This window comes from Cricetulus griseus, chromosome 6 (genome assembly GCF_003668045.3).
Source record: "Cricetulus griseus strain 17A/GY chromosome 6, alternate assembly CriGri-PICRH-1.0, whole genome shotgun sequence".
NCBI classification, from domain to species: Eukaryota; Metazoa; Chordata; class Mammalia; order Rodentia; family Cricetidae; genus Cricetulus; species Cricetulus griseus.
In genome coordinates, this window is record NC_048599.1 from 85,623,068 (window position 1) to 85,641,684 (window position 18,617).

An 18,617-nucleotide genomic window follows, 5' to 3' on the forward strand; every position below is an offset into this window, starting at 1 on the left:
GACACAGGCTGCCTTGTGAGTGAACTGAGGCCCCCTGTACTCCCGTTTCCTGATAGCCAACCTAGGCGCTGGGTCTCAGGTGGGCTGGAATACATACCTAGTCATCTCTGGGGAGCCATCCAGGTCACTGAGGAACTGTAAGGGAAGGAGACAAGCATGTGTCTTTCCAGTCTTCCGGAAGCCAGGCTCCACTGACCATGCCAGGGCCAGTGCTCTAGCAGCCAGAGGTACAGCTGGAGCTAGGACAGCAGAGCCCAGCCCAGGGTCCCTGCACTGCCCTGCTCTCTCCCAAGCCCTGGCCCAGCAGGCTTCTCACCTCGCACCTCCAGACGGCACTCACACTGCGCCTCGCCCTGCAGGTTGGTGGCCCTGCAGACATAGACACCCCCATCATAGGGACAGGGCTTTCTGATTTCCAGGGTCAGTACTCCCTGCTTGCTGAACATGCGGAAGCGAGCATCTTCCCCCAGGTCCAGTCCATTCTTGAACCAGGAAATCTTGGGCTGTACATCAAGTAAAAAGAGGGAGAGAAGGAAAGCGTAGCGGGTGATGGGGGAGTTGGTGGGAATTCAGGGGTACAAGTCCGAGTTCCCATTGGAGCACAGACTCAGCCCAAGGGTGAGAATGAACATAGAGCTGACAATGAGGGCTTAGGCCCAGTTCAGGGGGAAGACTAGAAGATACCCAAAGATGGAGCAAAGACAATAGACAAGGGAGAGGACTACCCGAAGGGAGCCTAGGACACCAGCCTTCTGTCAGTCTAGCCCAGCACCTTGAGTTCCTACCTTGGGACTACCCCGGACAGCACAGCAGAGGACAGCATTATAGCCTGCAATGATGGAGCGGTTTGCCAAGGGCTGGGTGAAGCTTGGGGCCTCAGAGAAGTCCAGGGCCTTGTACTTGGGTGGCTCATATGTGATGCCTGTTGGTGACAAGTCTCCGTATTAGGAAGGTCACTCCCAGCCAGGCTCCCTTCCCTTCCCCAGCTTCCCCACAGTGGGAGTGAGGGTGCGTCACCTGGTCTTGGAATAAAGACAGGCTCCTTGGTGGCAGCGGCTTTGTCACTGGAGCCCACCATGTTATGGCTGAAGACCCGGAAGTAGTAGCCGTTGCCAATGATGAGCTCTGATACCACACAGTGAGTGCGACGGTAATGCTCCAAAACAGTGAACCACTCCTGGAGGATGTAAAGGAGGGGAGGACTCTTTGAGGGACCTTTGCCTTTCTTGGGCACCCATTGTGCCTACACCCCTGCTGTGGAGGAAACCAGATTAATGCGTTAAGCAACAGGAGGCCCAGGACCCCAGGCTCACCATGGTCTTCTTGTCAGCTTTCTGTACAGTGTAACCCCAGATTTCTGTATTGCCATCATCTTGGGGTGGCTTCCACTCCAGAGCCACATTGAAACCCCAAGTCTCAATGATCCGGATATCCTGGGGAGGACTTGGCTTGTCTGCAGGAGACAGATCTGATTGGATTACTGCACATTCTGAAACTACCTGAGCAGAAGCAGGGGGATGCTAGTGTATAGGAAGCCCTCCTCCCCATGCCAGCCACCTTCTGCAGGGCCTCTGAGCTGGGTTCCCAGGCTCAAGATCAGAACACAATTGTGCTGGCAGGGAGGCTCCAGGGCTACATACCCACAATCTGTAGGACCAGTGTGGCCTTGTCCTCCATGTTCTCAATTCGAACTGTCACCTGGTAGGTGCCTGAGTGGGTGCGGTGGGCAGACCGGATGAACAAGATGGTGTCCGTGGGGCTGTTTCGGATGCTCACCTCATCACCTGCCAGGGGATGCCCCTCTTTGGTCCAGGTCACTTGAGGCCGGGGTTTGCCCTGAGGGAGGATGACCAGTCCAGCCCTGAGCTTGTCTCTCTGCAAGGGCTAGCACTACACCGGCTACATGTGGGACTGAAGCCTCAGTGTACACAGCCCCCATGAGATCCTTCCATGTGGTTTCTCCCTTGGGGCAGGGAAGGGAGCAACCTACCTGGAAAGGGATGAGAAGATTCACGGGCTCCCCCACCTTCTTCTGAATGGTCTGGCGCAGGTGCCTGGGCAGTTGGAGCCGTGGTCGTTCTGTGGGTCGAAAAGGGGCAGTTTAACAAGGGCCCTTCTGTAGCCCCAGCCCTAAAGAACCCCAGGTCCATTCTCTCTTGAGGTAGGGCCCAGAGCACTGTAGCTGAGAAGAAAGCTGCCCTGGGCCTGGCTCTTTTAACTCCCATCAATTCCAGGGTGCTCAGCACTAGATGCTGTCTGCTGAGCCTCCGGATAGTTCTAGCATTTTGTTTTGTTATATGCATGTGGTTTTCATCTTTTCAGTTTTATTTATGTGTATGAGCATATTGTCTGCATGTGTACATGTGCACCGTGTATGTGCCTAGTGTTTGCAGGGGTCAGAAAAAGGCATTGAGTCCCTTGGAACTGGAGTTATGAATGGCTATGAGCCACGCATATGGGTTCTAGAGACCAAGCCCTGGTCCTCCACAAGAACAGCAAGTGCTCTTAACTGTTAAAACATCTCTCCAGCCCCTTGCTTTGTTTTTTGAGTTCATAAAGCCTAGACTTGTCATAAGCCCCTCATCCTCCTGCCTCCACCTCCAAGTGCCAGGATTACAAGCATATGCCACCATGCCCAGACTTATTCAAGAGGGTAAGAAACTTACTTGGAGGCACACATCTTATAAGTTAAGGGTATAATTCTAGGCTTTTGGACCCTCTGCCCAGTACTGTTTAAACTTGTTGCTTTTTCCAACCTGGAGAACCAACCCTTCTACTTTTGTTGAGGTAAGGAACAGAAGAATGAGCCAGGTCAAATGACACACCTTTAATCCCAGAGGCAAAGGCAGTCTGTAAGTTTGAGACCAGCCTGCTTGGTCTACAAGTTACAGAACAGCCAGGACTACACAGAGTGACCCTGTCTCAAACAACAACAAAACAACAACAGAAGAAGGAGAAGTGGATCCCAGATCACTCTGAATGGCCCCCGAGAAGCCTCACTGTTCAGTTCTGTAGACACTACCTATGTGCTGGAGCTGAGTGAGACACAGAAGAACATGGAAGCCATGGCCTGTATTCTCCTTGGTCCAGAACTAGGGGCTGTTGGGAAAACCAAAGGCCCAAGGCATAGATGAAGGCCCTAGTCCCTTCTGCCTCTGTCCCTGCCCCTGCCTGTGCCCACTGAGGCCCATGCCTCTGACAGGGTCTCCTTGATTGGGAACGGGTGGCCAGTGGCAGGTCTCATAGCAGAAGGGTACTCACGAAGTATCTCCTGCACTGTCACAGGCTCCTTGGTGATGACAGGGGCTCCGGGCCCTGCCACGTTGTGTGCCCTCACTCGGAACTGCAGCCGTGCCCCAGTGGGCAGATCCTTCACCAGTAGCGAAGTGCGCTCCGTCAGCCCCTGAAGAGCAGCCACCCACTCAGAAGCTGGTTGTGGGGATAGATGAGAGAAAGTCAAAAGATCACAGCTCACCTCACTCTCCCCTTCTGAGGGCTTCCCAGGGTCCAGCAGGGTGCTGGGGTTGGCCCAGAGACGGGGTACTCACAGCCTTCCTGGCAGTACTCCACACTGTAGCCGTCCATGCCACCTGCACCCACGCGCTCCGGGGGCCGCCACTTGAGTGAGACTGTGGTGTCAGACACATCCTCCACAGTCAGGTGGGTTGGTTCACCAGGGGGGCCTGACAGAGACAGGAAGAGAGGGTCTGAGTGAGACCGCACCATGCAAGGAAGCTGCCACTCAGGACCAGGACCTCAGGTTTTGCTGCTCTCATAGGAAGGACTTCCCCTCTGCTGGCTTCCAAGTGTGTCCAGGAACATTTGGCCTGCATTAAAAGACATGTCTCTGGATTGACTTTGTAACAAGAGCAGTTACAAAGCAGGGACCCTCCCCCCCCAAAAAAGGAAAGGAGCCAAGAGAACACAAGGATGCAGAAAAGACTCGCCTATTGGCGTAGGAAGCTCAAGAAGTGTAAGAAAGCCAAAAGCCAGCATGAAATGTGGGAATATCCTGGCAATGTGTGATTAGGTGAGTCGCACAAACCAGAAAGTAGTTCCTTGAAAAAAAGGGAAGAAGGCTGGGAGCTGGTGCAATGACTCTTGCAGAGGACTCAGGTTCAGTTCCCAGCCCCGACATGGTGGCGTACAATTTCCTGTAACTCCAGTTCTAGGGAATCTGCTGCCCTCTTGTGACCTCTGGGGCAGGGAGCACACAACTCTAATCACAGCACTCAGAAGGCAGGGGCAGGTGGATTTCTGAGTTTGAAGCCAGCTTGGTCTACATAGAGAGTTCCAGGCCAGCCAGAGCTACATAAGTAAAATCCCGTCTCAATTGTGAAGGAATGGGACTAGTGTTCACCAGAGTGTCCGTCCTATCAGTGAGGTGACCCTGAGGCCATTTAACTTGTTCAGCCTGAGTTTCCTCATCTGTGGGACAAGGTAGGTTACCCCTGACAGCACCAGAACCCAGGCATGCAGAGGCCTGATGCAGAGGCCACCTATCAGCTTCAAGGCTGCTACCATTTGCTCCCGTGGCCCAGGAGTTCTGGGAGTCAACCATATTCACCAATAGGCATGAAGGGCTGAGAGGCAGGGCTGGGTCTGGACATCCCCACGGCATTGACTGCGTAGACACGCATCTCATAGGCTACACCCTCGATCATGCGCCTCGCCTCGTGGCTCAGCTCCCGCAGCAAATCAAAGTTGAGCCTCATCCACCTATAGCTCTTCTTCTTCTTGCGCTCCAGGATGTATCCTGAGAGAGGAGATGAGAGCTGGGTCTGTGCCCAGTCACTAGGTGACAGCTGCCTACGCTTGTCTGCATGCCCTGGCACTCACCCAGGACCGGCTGTCCACCGTCGTAGGCAGGTGGCTCCCACCGCACAGTGCAGGAGTCCTCGCCCACATTGCTGACCTTGGGGGCTGCAGGAGCGTCTGGCACATCTTGACGAGGAAGAGACACTGTGTCAGCTATGTCCAGCTCAGGGTCTAACAACATTGCTCACCTCTTCTTCTCGCCACCCCAACCAGTAACAGCCATCTGCTCCCACCACCGCCAGAGTCAAAGCAATGCAGAATCTATCATGCTACCATCTTACCACTTATGGCTCCACACTGTCTGTTTTCACCTCGTGTATCAGCTGCGATCGGCTACATCCTTCTGACCCCACTCAGCCCTCCAGAACACAGTGATTGCCCCACGCCATTTCTCCCAGAGAACTATCAATGTCACAGATAGTGACATTTCTACACACCCATCTCCCCTTCAAGCAGGGCTCCTCTCAGGCATAAAAAAGGTTCCAGTCATCACCATGGCCTGCTTTAGAGTGCCCTGTGATAACTGTTGAGTAAGTGAGTGAATGGATGGACCCTCCCTGGTGTCCTGTGTTCTCCAGCCTGGACCTCCAGTTGCCTCACCGATGACCTTGACTGTGAGGTTGACCTGGTCCTCGCCCACGGGGTTCTTTACTGTGACAGTGTAGACACCTTCATCTTCCTTCTCTGCTCCTTCAACCGTGAAGACACTGCGGTCCTTAGTGGTCTCCACACGGACCCGGCCCTCAGTCTCACACAACAGCTGAAAAGGAGAGAGAGTTGGGAAAAAGGCCCAAGTCAGACATGAACCTGTACGGTAGCCATCAGCCCTTCAATGAGAGGGGAGTTCAATTCAGGGTCTGTTGGAAGTAGTGGGGGCAGAGCCCGGGTGGAAACTGCACCGTGTGAGTGACTAGTCAAAATTTTCAATATAGTGCTGGGTGTTGGTAGCACACGTCTTTAATCCCAGCACTTGGGAGGCAGAGGCACGTGCATCTCTGTGAGTTTGAGGCCAGCCTGGTCTCCAGAGTGAGTTCCAGGATAGGCTCCAAAGCAATACAGAGAAACCCTGTCTCAAAAAACAAACAAGCAAACTAAATAAATAAATAAAATCAATATGGCAAGACACAGGCAAGGGGCTTAGACTGATCTAGTTTCATCATGGAAACTAGATTCTGTGTGCCTCACTTTTCCTGTCTGTCAAATGGGAAGCAGGTGACCCCACAAAGCTATTGTGAGGCTCCAGAAAGACCCCAGCTATTAAGACCTTCAGAAAAGCCAGCAGGGGAACAGAGGAGAAAAGGCATGACTGGGCTGTGCCAGGCAGCTGCACTTGCTGCAGAGAGCCAGGGGTGCTGTGCAGCTTGTTGGGGAGGAAAGCAACCAGTGGTCTTACCCAGCACTGGACTCTGCATGCCAAGATAACAAGCTGCCTGGCAAGTGTCCACTGGAGCACTAGCACAACTGTCCTGGGGTAAGTGCTGCTCTCTGTTAGCATATGAGGCCTGCTCCACAGAAGGGAATGCCATGCCTGGTACTGTAATGCTGGTCAGAAGCCCATGGCTGAGGAGGGCATGGGCCCTAGAGTTAAGCCAGCCTGCTGTTGTCATTTGTTAAATGGTCATGTTGTCAAATTGTCTTATGTTTCTACCCACAGACCTGGCCAGTCTCAACCTTAGTCAAGAAGCTTCTGTCTGCCTCGGACAGCAAGCAGTCAGATGGAGATGCATAAGAGTCAGTGCTGAGAACAAGACAGACATCTCTGTCAACCGTGCCGCCCCTCCCACAGCTCAGGAACCTCTTGGCGGGCAAGGCAGAAAGAACATAAGAGCCAGAGGATAGGGAGGAATGTGTGAAACGCCATCTTCTGGCCATGCCGCCCATAGCAATCAGGAGTTCTCAGCAGCTATGGTTGTCTGCACTTGATGAAGCCAGCTTGGGGGGGGCGGGGGCAGGTAGGCTGCCTGTGCTCCTGTGGATAGGCTGTGGCTGCCTGTGCTCCCGTGGGTGGCCCCACACCTATGTGTTTATTGGCAGCACTAATTGAACTTAGTGGGTTAGAGGGAAAAAAAAGCACAGAAAAAACATCTGAGCACTCTTGAGGCAGAAGTGAGTGGATGTCTGAGTTTTGAGGCCAGCCTGGTCCACATAAGGAGTTCCAGGTCAGCCAGGACTCCATAATGAGACCCAGTATAGAAGAAGAAAAAGAGGAGTTGGGAATAATGGGAGTTGGAGGGGTAAAATGGTGGATATGCTCATGTTTCATTGTATATATGTATGAAATTCTCAAGAACAAGGAAAAATTATTAATAAAAAGAAGAAAGGCAGGGATCCAGGAATCATCCCAGTTACAATGGCTTCCTAGCAAAGTCAAGGACACCAAGACCTTGGTGCAGGGTCTGTCAGGCCTCTCCCTACCTACGTACGTCCTTCTTCAGGGTGGACACTGCATATATAAAGGAGTGAGGGCCACGAGGCACAACCTGACTTCAGTCTCACCTTCTTATCGAACACCCACTCTTCATCTGCATCTGCATCTTCTTGGGCACCAGGGGGAGCCCCAGCTGGGGCCTTCTTCCCCTGGGAAGAGAACAGAGTGGAATTAGGGGTAGAGTGCTGAGTCAGCTTTCCTTCCATGCCTCTGCCACGCTCTGCCTTCTGGCCAGTGGAGGCCTCTGTGCTCCCAGTGAGTGGGGTGGGGAGAGGTATGGAGCTGAGCTTAGCACTCATCTGGTCCCACACATCCATCATACAGATAGGGAAAGTAAGACAGGAACCACAGTACCTGTGTGACAGTCTTCTGCCAGACCACAGTGGGAGCAGGGTCCCCAGAAATAGGGACATCCAGGCGTAACTTGTTCCCAGCAACAACCACAATGGTGTCTGGTGTGCTCCCAGGACAGTCCAAATGGATCTTGGGAGGTTCTGCATGGGGGAGTAGAGTTCAGAGAAAAGGAAGGGGTCCAGGCCCATAAATGTGACAGAGGAGGTGCACAGGTCAATTGGTGGGTGCTGGAAGCTCCTATCTCCGCCGGTTAGTTTTTATCATTTTATGATTTCATTTATATACAATAAAAAGCACAAATTTCAGAATAGTTAGTCATGTAGGGTTTTTGTTTTGTTTTAAGACAGGGTCTCAGCCGGGTGTGGTGGCACACACCTTTAATCAAAGTACTCAGGAGGCAGAGGCAGGCGGATCTCTAAGTTCAAAGCCAGCCTGGTCTACATAGGGAGTTCTTGGACAGCCAAGGCTACACAGAGAAACCCACCATGTCTTGGGGAAAAAACTAGGCCGGGGGGAGGGGGTGGTTATCAAAACAAAGGAAAGGTGTGCTACCACCTCACACTGGTGACACTATCCCTGTGAAAGACTCACTGTCACCTCTCATTTTAGACCTGAATTAATCAGGACTGGAAGGAATGGCTCAGCTGGCAAAGTCAGACTAGTTTAATGCCAGGAACACACATAGAAAAGCCAATGTGCACATACAATACTGCACTGGAGAGGTGGAGACAGGTGAATTCCTGGGGCTCAATGGCCAGCCCAACCTCACTTAATCACAGAGCCCCAGGTCCCAGTGAGAACGGTACCCAAGGTGGAATCTGAACTCCACATTACCCCCACACATGTGTACACCCACATAAACTCACCTCACATACATAAACGTGCACATGCATAAAGAGTTCAAGGCCAGAGAGATTATGATCATCCTATGGTCATGTGTGGTGGAGTCAAGTTGTATGGCTACATATGTCAACTTGACACAAACTATAGTCATTTGAGAAGAGGAAATCTCCACTGAGAAAATGCCTCCATAAGATTGGCATGAGGGCCAGCCCATAGAGCATTTTCTTAGTGATTGACGGGGGAGAGCCCAGCCCATTGTGGGTGGTGCCATTCCCTGGGCTGGAGGTCCTGGGTTCTATAAGAAAGTGGGTGACCAAACCACAAGGAACAAGTCAGTAGGCAGCACCCATGCCCTCTGCATCAGCCCCTGCCTCCATGTTCCTGGCCTGTTTGAGCTCCTGTCCTGGTTTCCTTCAATGATGGACGACAATTTGAAAGTGTAAGCTCAATAAACCCTTTCCTGCCCTAAGATGCTTTTGGGCCATGGTCCCTAAGATGCTTTTGGGCCATGGTATTTTGTCAGAGCAATAGAAACCCCAAGACATAGGTCTGAGGTCTTATTCCAAGGTCTTTGCCATCCCTGTGTCTGGGGTTTGGCTGGGCTGGGATGTGGGGAAGGAGACAAAGCTGAGATGGCACAAAAGGGTCCCGAGACTCACCCTGCCTGGGCACAAAGTCAATCTTGACCTCTGCAAGAGAAGAAAAGCAAGGAACACTAAGAGAAAGGAGGGCCCAACCATAGGGCACCCTGGGCTTGCCCCCAGCTGTGCATGAGTATACACACACACACACACACACACACACACACACACACACACACACACACGAACACACACACATATGCATGCATACACACAGTTCTAGCTCACCCATGAAATGGAGCTTGGCAGACAGGTTGCAGGCAAATCCTTCAGGCACAAAGCTGTAGTCAGCCTCGTCAGCAGGTGTGACGTCGTCAATGGTCAGTTTGTGGACCCTGAAAGGCAGTAAAAACTCAAAGAACCCCTACTGGGTCACACAGCCCTGACCTCTCTCTCCACACACCTCCAACTACAGGGGACTGTGTCTTACCCTTAGCTCCTTGATGTCCTGACATTTTAAAATGAGTTTTCTCCCTGTGGTTTCATGTGTTCTGGCTCCCTCATGTGCTCTCTGAGGTCAGCAGTGCAGAAGTGATGTCTGCACGAGGGCATCCCCATGGCGGGGGGGGGGGGCTTGGAGACAGGCAAATGCTGATCTGGGTAATCTCTGTGAACTGGAGCCCAGCACGGCCCCCAGAGGCTCCGGGGTGAGCCAGCGCCACCTCCTCAGTGGCCTCCTGCCTGGTCTTGTCACAGCTGGGGCAATGGCAGGGCACCTGACCCTGTGTGTTTCTCACACCCTTTGCCTCTGTACCTGTGCCCTCTATGGCTCCCTCTCATGTGTGTCCTCTGTAATTTTGTCTTCCTTTTCTTTCTCTCTCCACCATGAACTGTCTGCCTCCCTCTGCAGCCTCCTCTTCACTCACCGCCCTATATGAGACACCTTTATGCGGCTGTCAGGCACCAGCTCCTTCCCGTTCTTCAGCCACACGCCACGCACGTTCTCGTCTGAAACCTCACACTTAAACACAGCCTGGTCCTTGGCTCCCACTGCCAGGTCTGCGATGCTTTGGTATACCTCCAGTTTCTTCTCTAGGGGATGGACAGAGCCTATGAGCTAAGGAAGACTGTGCATGTGGTGTGGACCTTTGTGCTTTGCGGGAACACGTGGGCTCGCAGGCAGTGGTGTGCAGCATCTGGTCGGGTATGTGCATTTGTGTGACATACATGTATGCTTAAACTCGGGTCCAGGGGTGACACTGACCAGGCCCACCTGACCCCCATACACACACTCTGTAGTGCTCATTTCAGCGCACACATTTTACAGATAAGAAGATGGGGTTTGGGGTATCATAGACTGGCCCAAAGCCTCTTCCCTCCATGTGGCCAGTCGGACTTGGGCTGGGGGCCCTCACCTTGCACGATGAGCTCAGCCAGCGCCTGGCCCCCGCTTGTGCGTACTGCGTAGTGTCCCGCGTCCTCCAGCGTTGCCTCGTTGATGATCAGGTGGTGTTTCCTCCCATCCTTCTTGAACCGGTATTTGAAGGTCTCCTCACGGGTCAGCTCCACCCCATCCTTCAGCCTACCAGACATGGGACGATGTCTCTTCGGGGCAGATGTCCCCATCCTCCAGCCCTGCCTCACACCCCCACGCTCCTGCACTCACCATTTGACTTGGGCTCCTTCTTCCGATACCTCACACTCAAACTCCACACGCTGTCCCACCATCACCAGCTGGTCTTCCAGAGACCGTGTGATCAACACTGGGGGCTCTGTGCAGTGAGGAACAACACGAGGGCTGTTTCCCTGTGGCCTTTTGTGCTCCCAGGGTGCCCCTGGTCCTGGACCCACCTTTGACGAAGAGCTCTGTGCTGCATTTCTCTCCCCCCACGACACATTGGTAGGCTGCGTCATCAGCCAGTGAGCATTGGCTGATGGTCAGGGTGCGCTTGGTCCCGATGGACTCGAAGATGTACCTGGGCAGGGCACAGAGCATATCAGGAGGGCCATGGAAATGCCTCTGGGGCTTGGTGCCCTTCACAAACCTCATGCCTGCTTCAAGCTGTCAAGAAGGAGACTTACTTGCTATGGAACAGAAGGAGCCATTGCAGTGTTCCACATAGAAGGAAGTGATATATAGAGAGAAAGAAAGATAGGTTAGGTCAAATGTCCTGGGATTAGAACCTGAGGGTGGAGAGGGAATGGGGGAAGATACAAATGGGAGCCAGGAACCAGAGTCAGGGAGATCTCACAAAAAGAGACAGGGCAGTGCAGCTGAGCTCTAACCCCAGTGTCCCAGACTCCGCCCCTCCCCCACCACACCTGCCACTCATCTGGATCTCCTGTCCATTTTTCAGCCACTTGACCTCAGCATCCGGGTCAGCCAGTTCCACAGTAAGTCGGATCTTGTGGCCCTTGTTCACCTGGTAGGCAGGCTCCAGCTTCTTCTGAAAAGCTGAACACCACACCTCAGCCCAGCCTCCCCCAGGTGCCCCCAGCCACGCCCAGCCACTCCCCAGTGCCCGCACTTTCCCCCAGGTACCAGCCACAGTGGCCACAGCAGCTGCCTGCATCTCCCTCACCCTGCCACACCCTCTGGGTTCCTGTGATGTCCCTGTCTTTCATCTCTGTTATGTGTCTGCCCATCCCTTTGTCTGTCTCCTCCCTGCCTTCCTTCAGGTTCTTTCTAACTGCTCAGCTCTTGGGTAGGGTTAGAGGCGTCCTGTAAGATGGAAGCTTGTCACTAGAACTAAGAAGGTGACAAGCCTTATTAACATCCCTACCAGCTTCCCTCTCTCAGTGCTGTCACTGGCCAGTCCTCAAGGCCATTGTCATAGGTCTCATGTTTGCAGGGGAGATGTGGTGAATGACCTAAGGCCATAGCTCCACTGTGGTAAGGAGGAGTCTGGAGTCCAGGCCCACCTCACAAATGCCTCCCCTTGCAGCCACGTTGGCAAAAACAGAGCTACAGCTGAAGGCTGTGAGGGCTCACAGCCCTCACATCATCAGGCTAGGCCTAGAGACTACTGCAGAGGAGCGCTGGTGCCCAGTGCTCTGGGGCTTTGAGGGAGTTCCTTAGGTTTTTGTGCCTCAGTTTTCTCCCTTGCCAAAGTGAACTCATAATACTCCCTGAATGGTGGTGCTGTTGGGAGAATTAAATTAGGTAATTATGTAAAGCATGCTGTACTTTGCTTAACTATTAATTAGCTCTTTTTACTACCACTAACTACTCTTTGTCTGGTCCCCAAGGGCTCCCTCTGCCTACCCTGCAGGCTTTTGTGTGACACTCTCTGGCCCAGCAATTGTCCTGTGTCGGGAGCTAGCTGGCACCATCTCCTTTCCCATGAATGGGAAGGGCTAACCTGTGCTCTTCTTTTCGTCATGCTTCATGCCCTTGAGCCTCTTCAGCATGCCTCGAAGATCTGTGACTCCATGCTGGAAGGCGATGCGCTCATATTCTGATGGCGGTGCCTGTCTCAGGATCTCCCACACGTCCTCCTCAGCAGGTGCCTCCAGTTTCGAGTCCCTGTGCCCCACAGCCCACTGGGAAGCTCAATGAGGTCCCTCCTTGTCCCTTCCTGGGGTGGGGGATCCTGGGCACAGGGTTAGGGCCTGCCTCTGCCCCCTTCCCTTCCTCCTCGCTCTCCCTCCCCCTCCCTTCCCTTCTTTTTCATCCCCTTCCTCCCAGTCTACAGGCCAAGGGGTTTTGGGAGTTGAACTAGGGAGGGCCCTGAAGTTGCCAAGGCACTCACCTCCGGAAACTGCTGCTCCAGATGAAGAAGAAAGACAGGGACACATTAGAAGTCTGGCCACCTCCTACCAAGACTGGGGTCCTTCCCAGGGCCCTCACTTCCTCCCTCTTCCTGATACTGTGCCCTGCTTTTCAGGGCAGGGCTCCCATTCTTCTTACTATCTGGCAGAGTGTGGGGGCCACCCAAGCCTCAGGAGTGTCACCCTGAGGTGTGTGTTTCACCAAACCCCAGAAGAAAGGGTGTGTACATCCCTAAAGCCAACATCCTCTTACCCCAGAGCTCCCCAAACCCATTCCTTACTCTCTGGGCAGGAGCAGCAGCAGTAGCCATGAAGGGTAGATAGGGAGAGAGGGCAAGAGAGGACAGAAAAAGAAATGAAGTCAGGGGGCTGGGCTGCAGCTTTGGGGGTCCTCTTCCAACATCTTGGGGTCCTCTGAGTCTACAGAAATGATCTACTGTAGACTATATGGGGCTTTGAGTGGTACACTGAGGATGGGTGTCAGGTCAAAACTCCTTTCCACAATGGGGTCCTTCCACTTGACTAGGAAACCAGTTTCATCTTGTGCAGGGCCACGTAACTGGGAAATCTCAATGCCATGTCTTACTCTCTGCCCTTGAAGGTGTGACCCAAGGACTCACCTCTTCTTCAGCAGGGAACTGAAGTCCAGAGTCCCAGTGTCTTCATGGCTGTCACTATGGAAAAGGGACCCCATGAGGCTTCTCTGGATAGCTATAAGGGCTTAGGGGTGGGATGGGGTAGGAGGAAGGGACACAGCCAAATAGGGCTCCCACCCATCACAGATACACCTGGAGTCTGTGTATAGGACAGATGAGGACAACAAAGGGTACCTGGTTCGCCGACCTGCTCCAGCCAAGCTCCTGTGGGGTTAGACAGTGTCTTCAACGACCCAGGAGCTGGTTTGTCCCTGCCCCTCACAGATGTCAGCTCTGACCCCCACATGTCCCTGTGTAAAACTTCAAGGGGCCTCGGCCTCTCACACTGGCCTCCCCAAGTCCTAAGGAAAGAGAGGCACTCACGTGCGGCGGAAAGCTGATCTGAGGTCCAAGTCTCCAGAACCCATGGCCTCTGTTTACAAAGAGAATGAAATGATGGGGTTGCTTGGAGGGGACTACAGGACCCCACCTTCTCAATTTGTCCCAGGGTCCGTGTCCAGCGGCACGGGCAAGTTTATCATCCCAACCTTTCCAGCGGCAGCCTTCCCCACACCTTCCAGTTCACATTTAAACTGTCAGCAGGCACACAGACACCTGAAGCACAGCCCCACCCTTGATTTGCATCTAAACCTCCCACAACCCTGAAAGCATGGATTTCTTTCACACCCCAGGTGATTGGCACAGGACATGTGGTCAGCTCTGCTAGCCATGGCTAGTCAGCCTCTTTAGTGTTGGGAGATAGACAAGCCCAAGAGACCAGGACCCATGAAGACTACAAGACCAGATCAGACACCAGGGCCTCTCTCTCACCATGGACAGTGAGGTTGAAGTTACAGCTGTCAAATTTGTCCTTGGTAGACACCTCACAGCGGTAGCCCCCAGCAGAAGTGGTCTGAGCATCTGTGATGTGCAGCTCAAACAGGTATACCTGTGGGCAGGGGATGAAGGAAGTTGGGGCAGAAGAGGCCCTACATTGCTAAAGAAAATGGAAGTGCTCACCGCTCAGGGTTAACACATACAGAGCTTTTGTATAATTACAGAAAGGATCCATCTCTTGAGACCCACGACTGGCACTTACAGGCACGACCGTGATAAAATTCCAGGGAGATGGCCGACTTGAGAGCTGTCTTGTACAGTGTACAGCGGGTCGAGCCCTGCCCTGCTTCCCTGTATTGCAGCCTCCTATGCCTTGCACTCCAGAGCTCCCCCTGTCCCTGGCCAGGTGCCCTACCTTGCTGGCTCGGTCGTAACTGTCATGCAGTTGCAGGTGCTGGCCCACCTTGCTGCTCAGGTCTACCCACTTGCCCTTGAACCACTTGACCACTGGCGGTTTCAGGAGGCTGGCCCCAGCCACACGGGCTGAAAAGACAATGCTGCCACCTGTAGGAGAGAGGCGACAGACAGGCTGCACTTGGGGTGCTCTGGGGCTTCCTTGCCATAACACCCCTGAGCACAGAAGCCTCCACTCACCCACAGTCACCTCGCCATCCTGTGGCCGCATCAGAAAAAGGCCAATAGGGTCATCAGGGGCTCCCTGACTCCCTGGGGCTGAGTCTTCCGAGGTTTCTGAGACTGACCCTGAGAAAGAAGGCTTTTGAGACCCATCCCGGGACACACCCTCCTCCCACTGGCCTGTCCCGCATTGCCCAGCACCTTTCACCTTCAGGATTTGGGATGTTTTCTTCCAACTCAGAGGCTGGAACTGGAACTTCTCTGGGGGCTCCAGGGGCCTCCGCAGGGGTGGGAGTAACTGCAAGCTCGGCCTTCTCCGGAGGGGCTGAGGTGGGGGCGTGGCACAGTTTCTAATCAGAGACCCCATACACACCCTCTCTCAGACGTCAGACCTGTGTCCCACGGGGCCTAAGATGCATCTCACTTGTGTGGCACTGTCCCAATTGCTCCGCGCCACTGGGCTCCTACCGAGAAGAGGTGCTGGCCTGCATCTCCTTCTCTCACCCTCACAGTTCACCTGCTCCAGATTTCTGCTCTGAATAGCTCTGAGCTCCATCTGCTGTCCTCTTCCAGGCTCTGGCCTTGACCCAGCACCCACAACCAGGCTCTTAGGATTCCCTGCCAATGCACGTAGCTAGCAAAGTCCTTATCTGGGTGTGACCATCACTGTGGGTCTGCTACCAGAGAGGACTCTTTCCAGGTCACCCTTACGTTTTCCCACCTCCACGATTCAGAACGGGCTGCATAGAGAGATCTTGGTGCAGAAGAGGGGAATAAGGGGCATTTTCAGCTTACAGAATGGCCAGGGCAAAGGTGAGCACCCAGAGTCTGTTCCCTGCTCAGGGCTCCAGCTGCAGTTGGAGCCCTGGGGGAAGGGTCAGCAAGCTCTTACCTGCCTCTGTGACCTTGAGGTCAAACTTGACCTTTGAGGAGCCTGCAATGACCGCATAGGAACCCTGGTCCGCAGGGCCCACATCTCGCACTGTCAGCGTGTGCCGCTTGCCCTCTGCCGCCAAACCATACTTGTCACTGGCACCGATGTCACTGCCGTCCCGCTGCCACCGCACTTTCACACCTGCGCGCTCCGTCTCAGCCTCGAACACGGCAGCACTGCCTGCTGTCACCTCCACTGACCGCGGCTTCTTGTTGAAGGCTGACACTGAAGAGCCGGATGGAGACTGAGGGGACTGAGTTCCCTGGTAGCCCATCCCTGCCACCCTACCTCAAAAAGACCGTGGTAAGAACACTCCGAGCCTTTCAGTAATGCTCCAAAGATTCTACAGAGTTATTTCTCAGGTGAGGAGATGTAAGCCAAGTCTGTGGTCTTAACCACACAGGACATTCCTACTTTGGATCCTCTCCCTCCCGTCTGGGAACACCGGTGGTAAGCCCAGCCCCCTCTCCCACCATGGGGCCCTTGGCAGACACTTCCACCCCCCACTCCCCTCCCCTGCACTCTGCCTACTTGGAATATAGCTAAATTTGTCCTCTGAGGCCTTCAGACTAAGAACGAGCAACTGAGATAATGCTAGCCTAGGAGCAGCAGGGGGCTGGTGGTGGGGGTTGGATCCCTGCCCCCAATGACCTCTGCAAGGGCGCAGGCCTGACCAGGCACTGGGCTACAGTTTCTCTGTTTTTCACCTGTTCTTTTCCAGAGAAAAGGAAATGTCCCCCTACATCTGGAGTCAGGCATTCATACCTAGGGTTCAGGCTCAAGTGACAGACAATGTTGGAAAGGATCACCGCCCCCCCAACACTGTACATTTATAAACTGAGCCCAGAAGGTACTGAGGGACTCAGTGAGCTGGCTCCATGGCAGCCTGAATTTGGGCTCCCTGAAGTGAGGACCCTGGCTGAAGAAGAAATGGGTCAAGATAAAATGTGTTGTTGAGCCAGGTTTTGGTGGCGAATGCCTTTAATCCCAGCACTTGGGAGGCAGAGGCAGGCTGATCTCTGTGATCTACAGAGCCAGTGCCAGGATAGGCTCCAAAACTACACAGTGAAACCCTGTCTCAAAAAACCAGAAAAAAAAAAAAGAATGTGTTGTTGATCTGGGTCCTTCCTAACTTAGGGAAATTACCTCTCAGTGGCCCCGGCATGGGAGGGTTGGGGAAAGAAGCTGAGAAACAAATAGAGACCAAAGAAGACTATTCTGTCCGTTCTTGGGACCTAGAGGCCTCATCGTCATCATCCTAGCCCTGTCCCCAAGCTGTGTTCACCCACTGCGCAGGATTCAGACCCAAACCCGTGCATGGAGCTACCTGCTTTCTTCGCTGGCTCAGGCATCTTGAGGATGGTCACACCAGGCACCCAGCAGGTAAGGCCACCCAAGGAGGAACTGAACAGTGTCCTGTGTTCTCACTATTTATGAGAACCGCCCCCTTCCCCATTCCTGCTTATCTGCCTCCTGCCAGCCACCTGCTAAATATAGACAAATTCCATCCAGCTGAGGTATCTCCATGGAGAAGATAGAGCCACTTGGTCCTCTGGCTTCTCCTTTCCCTCCCCTCCCCCAGCATGATTGGATGGCTTCACCCTTCCAACCCTCTGTGGACCTCAGGGATAGCCTCACCTTGTCTGTGTATCCATCCAGCAGAAAACTACACTGTAGATGTGCTCTTGGCCTGTGTCACCCACAGCTAGAGGGTCAAGGGCACATGTGCTGGGGGAGGGGGGGATTTCGGGCTAGGTACTAAAGTTCTTTTGATTAGCAGAACCTCGATATACATTGCTGCACCACAAGGGGTAGGGCCTGGCCTTGGACCATGGAATCCAGTGTAGGCTTAGTCTAGAGTCAGTCAGGGAGGAGACAAAGCTGAGAGTACCACCACAAGGGAAGTGCTAGGTGAAACTGCAGGTAAGGGCATGGAAAAGAATCTCTAAAAGTACTCCAAAGTACAAGACAGAAGCAGAGCTAACTCTCACTAAAGTCACAAGGCTAACCAAAGATTAGTGGTGGAATATTCTGAATCTCCCCATCTCCCATCCAACTCCCACAGTTCTTGCCCGGTGACTGGACCCTTATTCACATCAGGTTCATCAGGTGTTACAGAAAAAAAGTAAATTATGGGGGTCCCCATCAAGCAACACTAGTAGAACAGATTGTTTATCTTCACAAGTGAGGGGGGCCATGCATAAGCATTTTCTATATAATAGAAACTTACCAGCCATGATTTCCACCCAGTTTCACCACCTGCTCTTAAGTCGTGTGTGTGTGTGTGTGTGTGTGTGTGTGTGTGTGTGTGTGTGTGTAATCTAGGTTGGCCTCATGACAATCCTCCGGCCTCAACCTCCTAAGTGCTGCTATTCCAGGATACACCACTGTGCCTATCTAAGTCTTCCAGAGAACTGGTGTGGAGCTGGAGAGGTGGCTCTGAAGTTAAAAGCACTTGTTGCTTTTGCAGAGAATCCAGGTTCCATTCCCAGCACCCACATGGTACCTCACTCACAGCCATCTGTAACTTCAGCTTCAGGGGGACCTGACACCCTCTTCCAAACATATATGGTACACATACATAAATGCAGGCAAAACAGTCATATATATTTTTTAAAAATCTAAAAACGTTTTTCAAAAACTGATGCTTGGGGGCTGGGGAGATGGCTCAGTTGTTAAGAGCACTGGCTGCTCTTCCAGAAGCCCTGAGTTCAATTCCCAACATTCACATGGCAACTCACAGCTGCCTATAACTCCAGTTCCAGGGAATCTGACACCCT

General features: G+C 53.2%; 1 protein-coding gene across 1 annotated transcript; it reads right to left on the reverse strand.

Moving 5' to 3' along the window:
- Window positions 1-94: 94 nt before the first annotated feature.
- Window positions 95-17,207, reverse strand: Mybpc3 (myosin binding protein C3). The gene is made up of 33 exons (XM_035446447.1): window positions 17,165-17,207; window positions 15,796-16,062; window positions 15,112-15,228; window positions 14,922-15,029; window positions 14,683-14,831; window positions 14,262-14,379; window positions 13,815-13,863; window positions 13,626-13,655; window positions 13,416-13,469; window positions 12,777-12,791; window positions 12,387-12,550; window positions 11,347-11,479; window positions 11,107-11,109; window positions 10,876-11,000; window positions 10,691-10,796; window positions 10,440-10,606; window positions 9,951-10,116; window positions 9,313-9,419; window positions 9,103-9,132; window positions 7,601-7,740; window positions 7,315-7,395; window positions 5,419-5,578; window positions 4,840-4,944; window positions 4,568-4,756; window positions 3,549-3,683; window positions 3,262-3,429; window positions 1,991-2,079; window positions 1,641-1,836; window positions 1,314-1,453; window positions 1,018-1,177; window positions 786-922; window positions 317-503; window positions 95-135 (listed from the first exon to the last, which is right to left on the reverse strand). The coding sequence occupies exons 1-33, from the start codon at window positions 17,187-17,189 to the stop codon at window positions 125-127; spliced, it is 3,831 nt and encodes a 1,276-aa protein (XP_035302338.1). The 5' UTR covers window positions 17,190-17,207; the 3' UTR covers window positions 95-124.
- Between the last annotated feature and the right edge of the window lie 1,410 nt (window positions 17,208-18,617).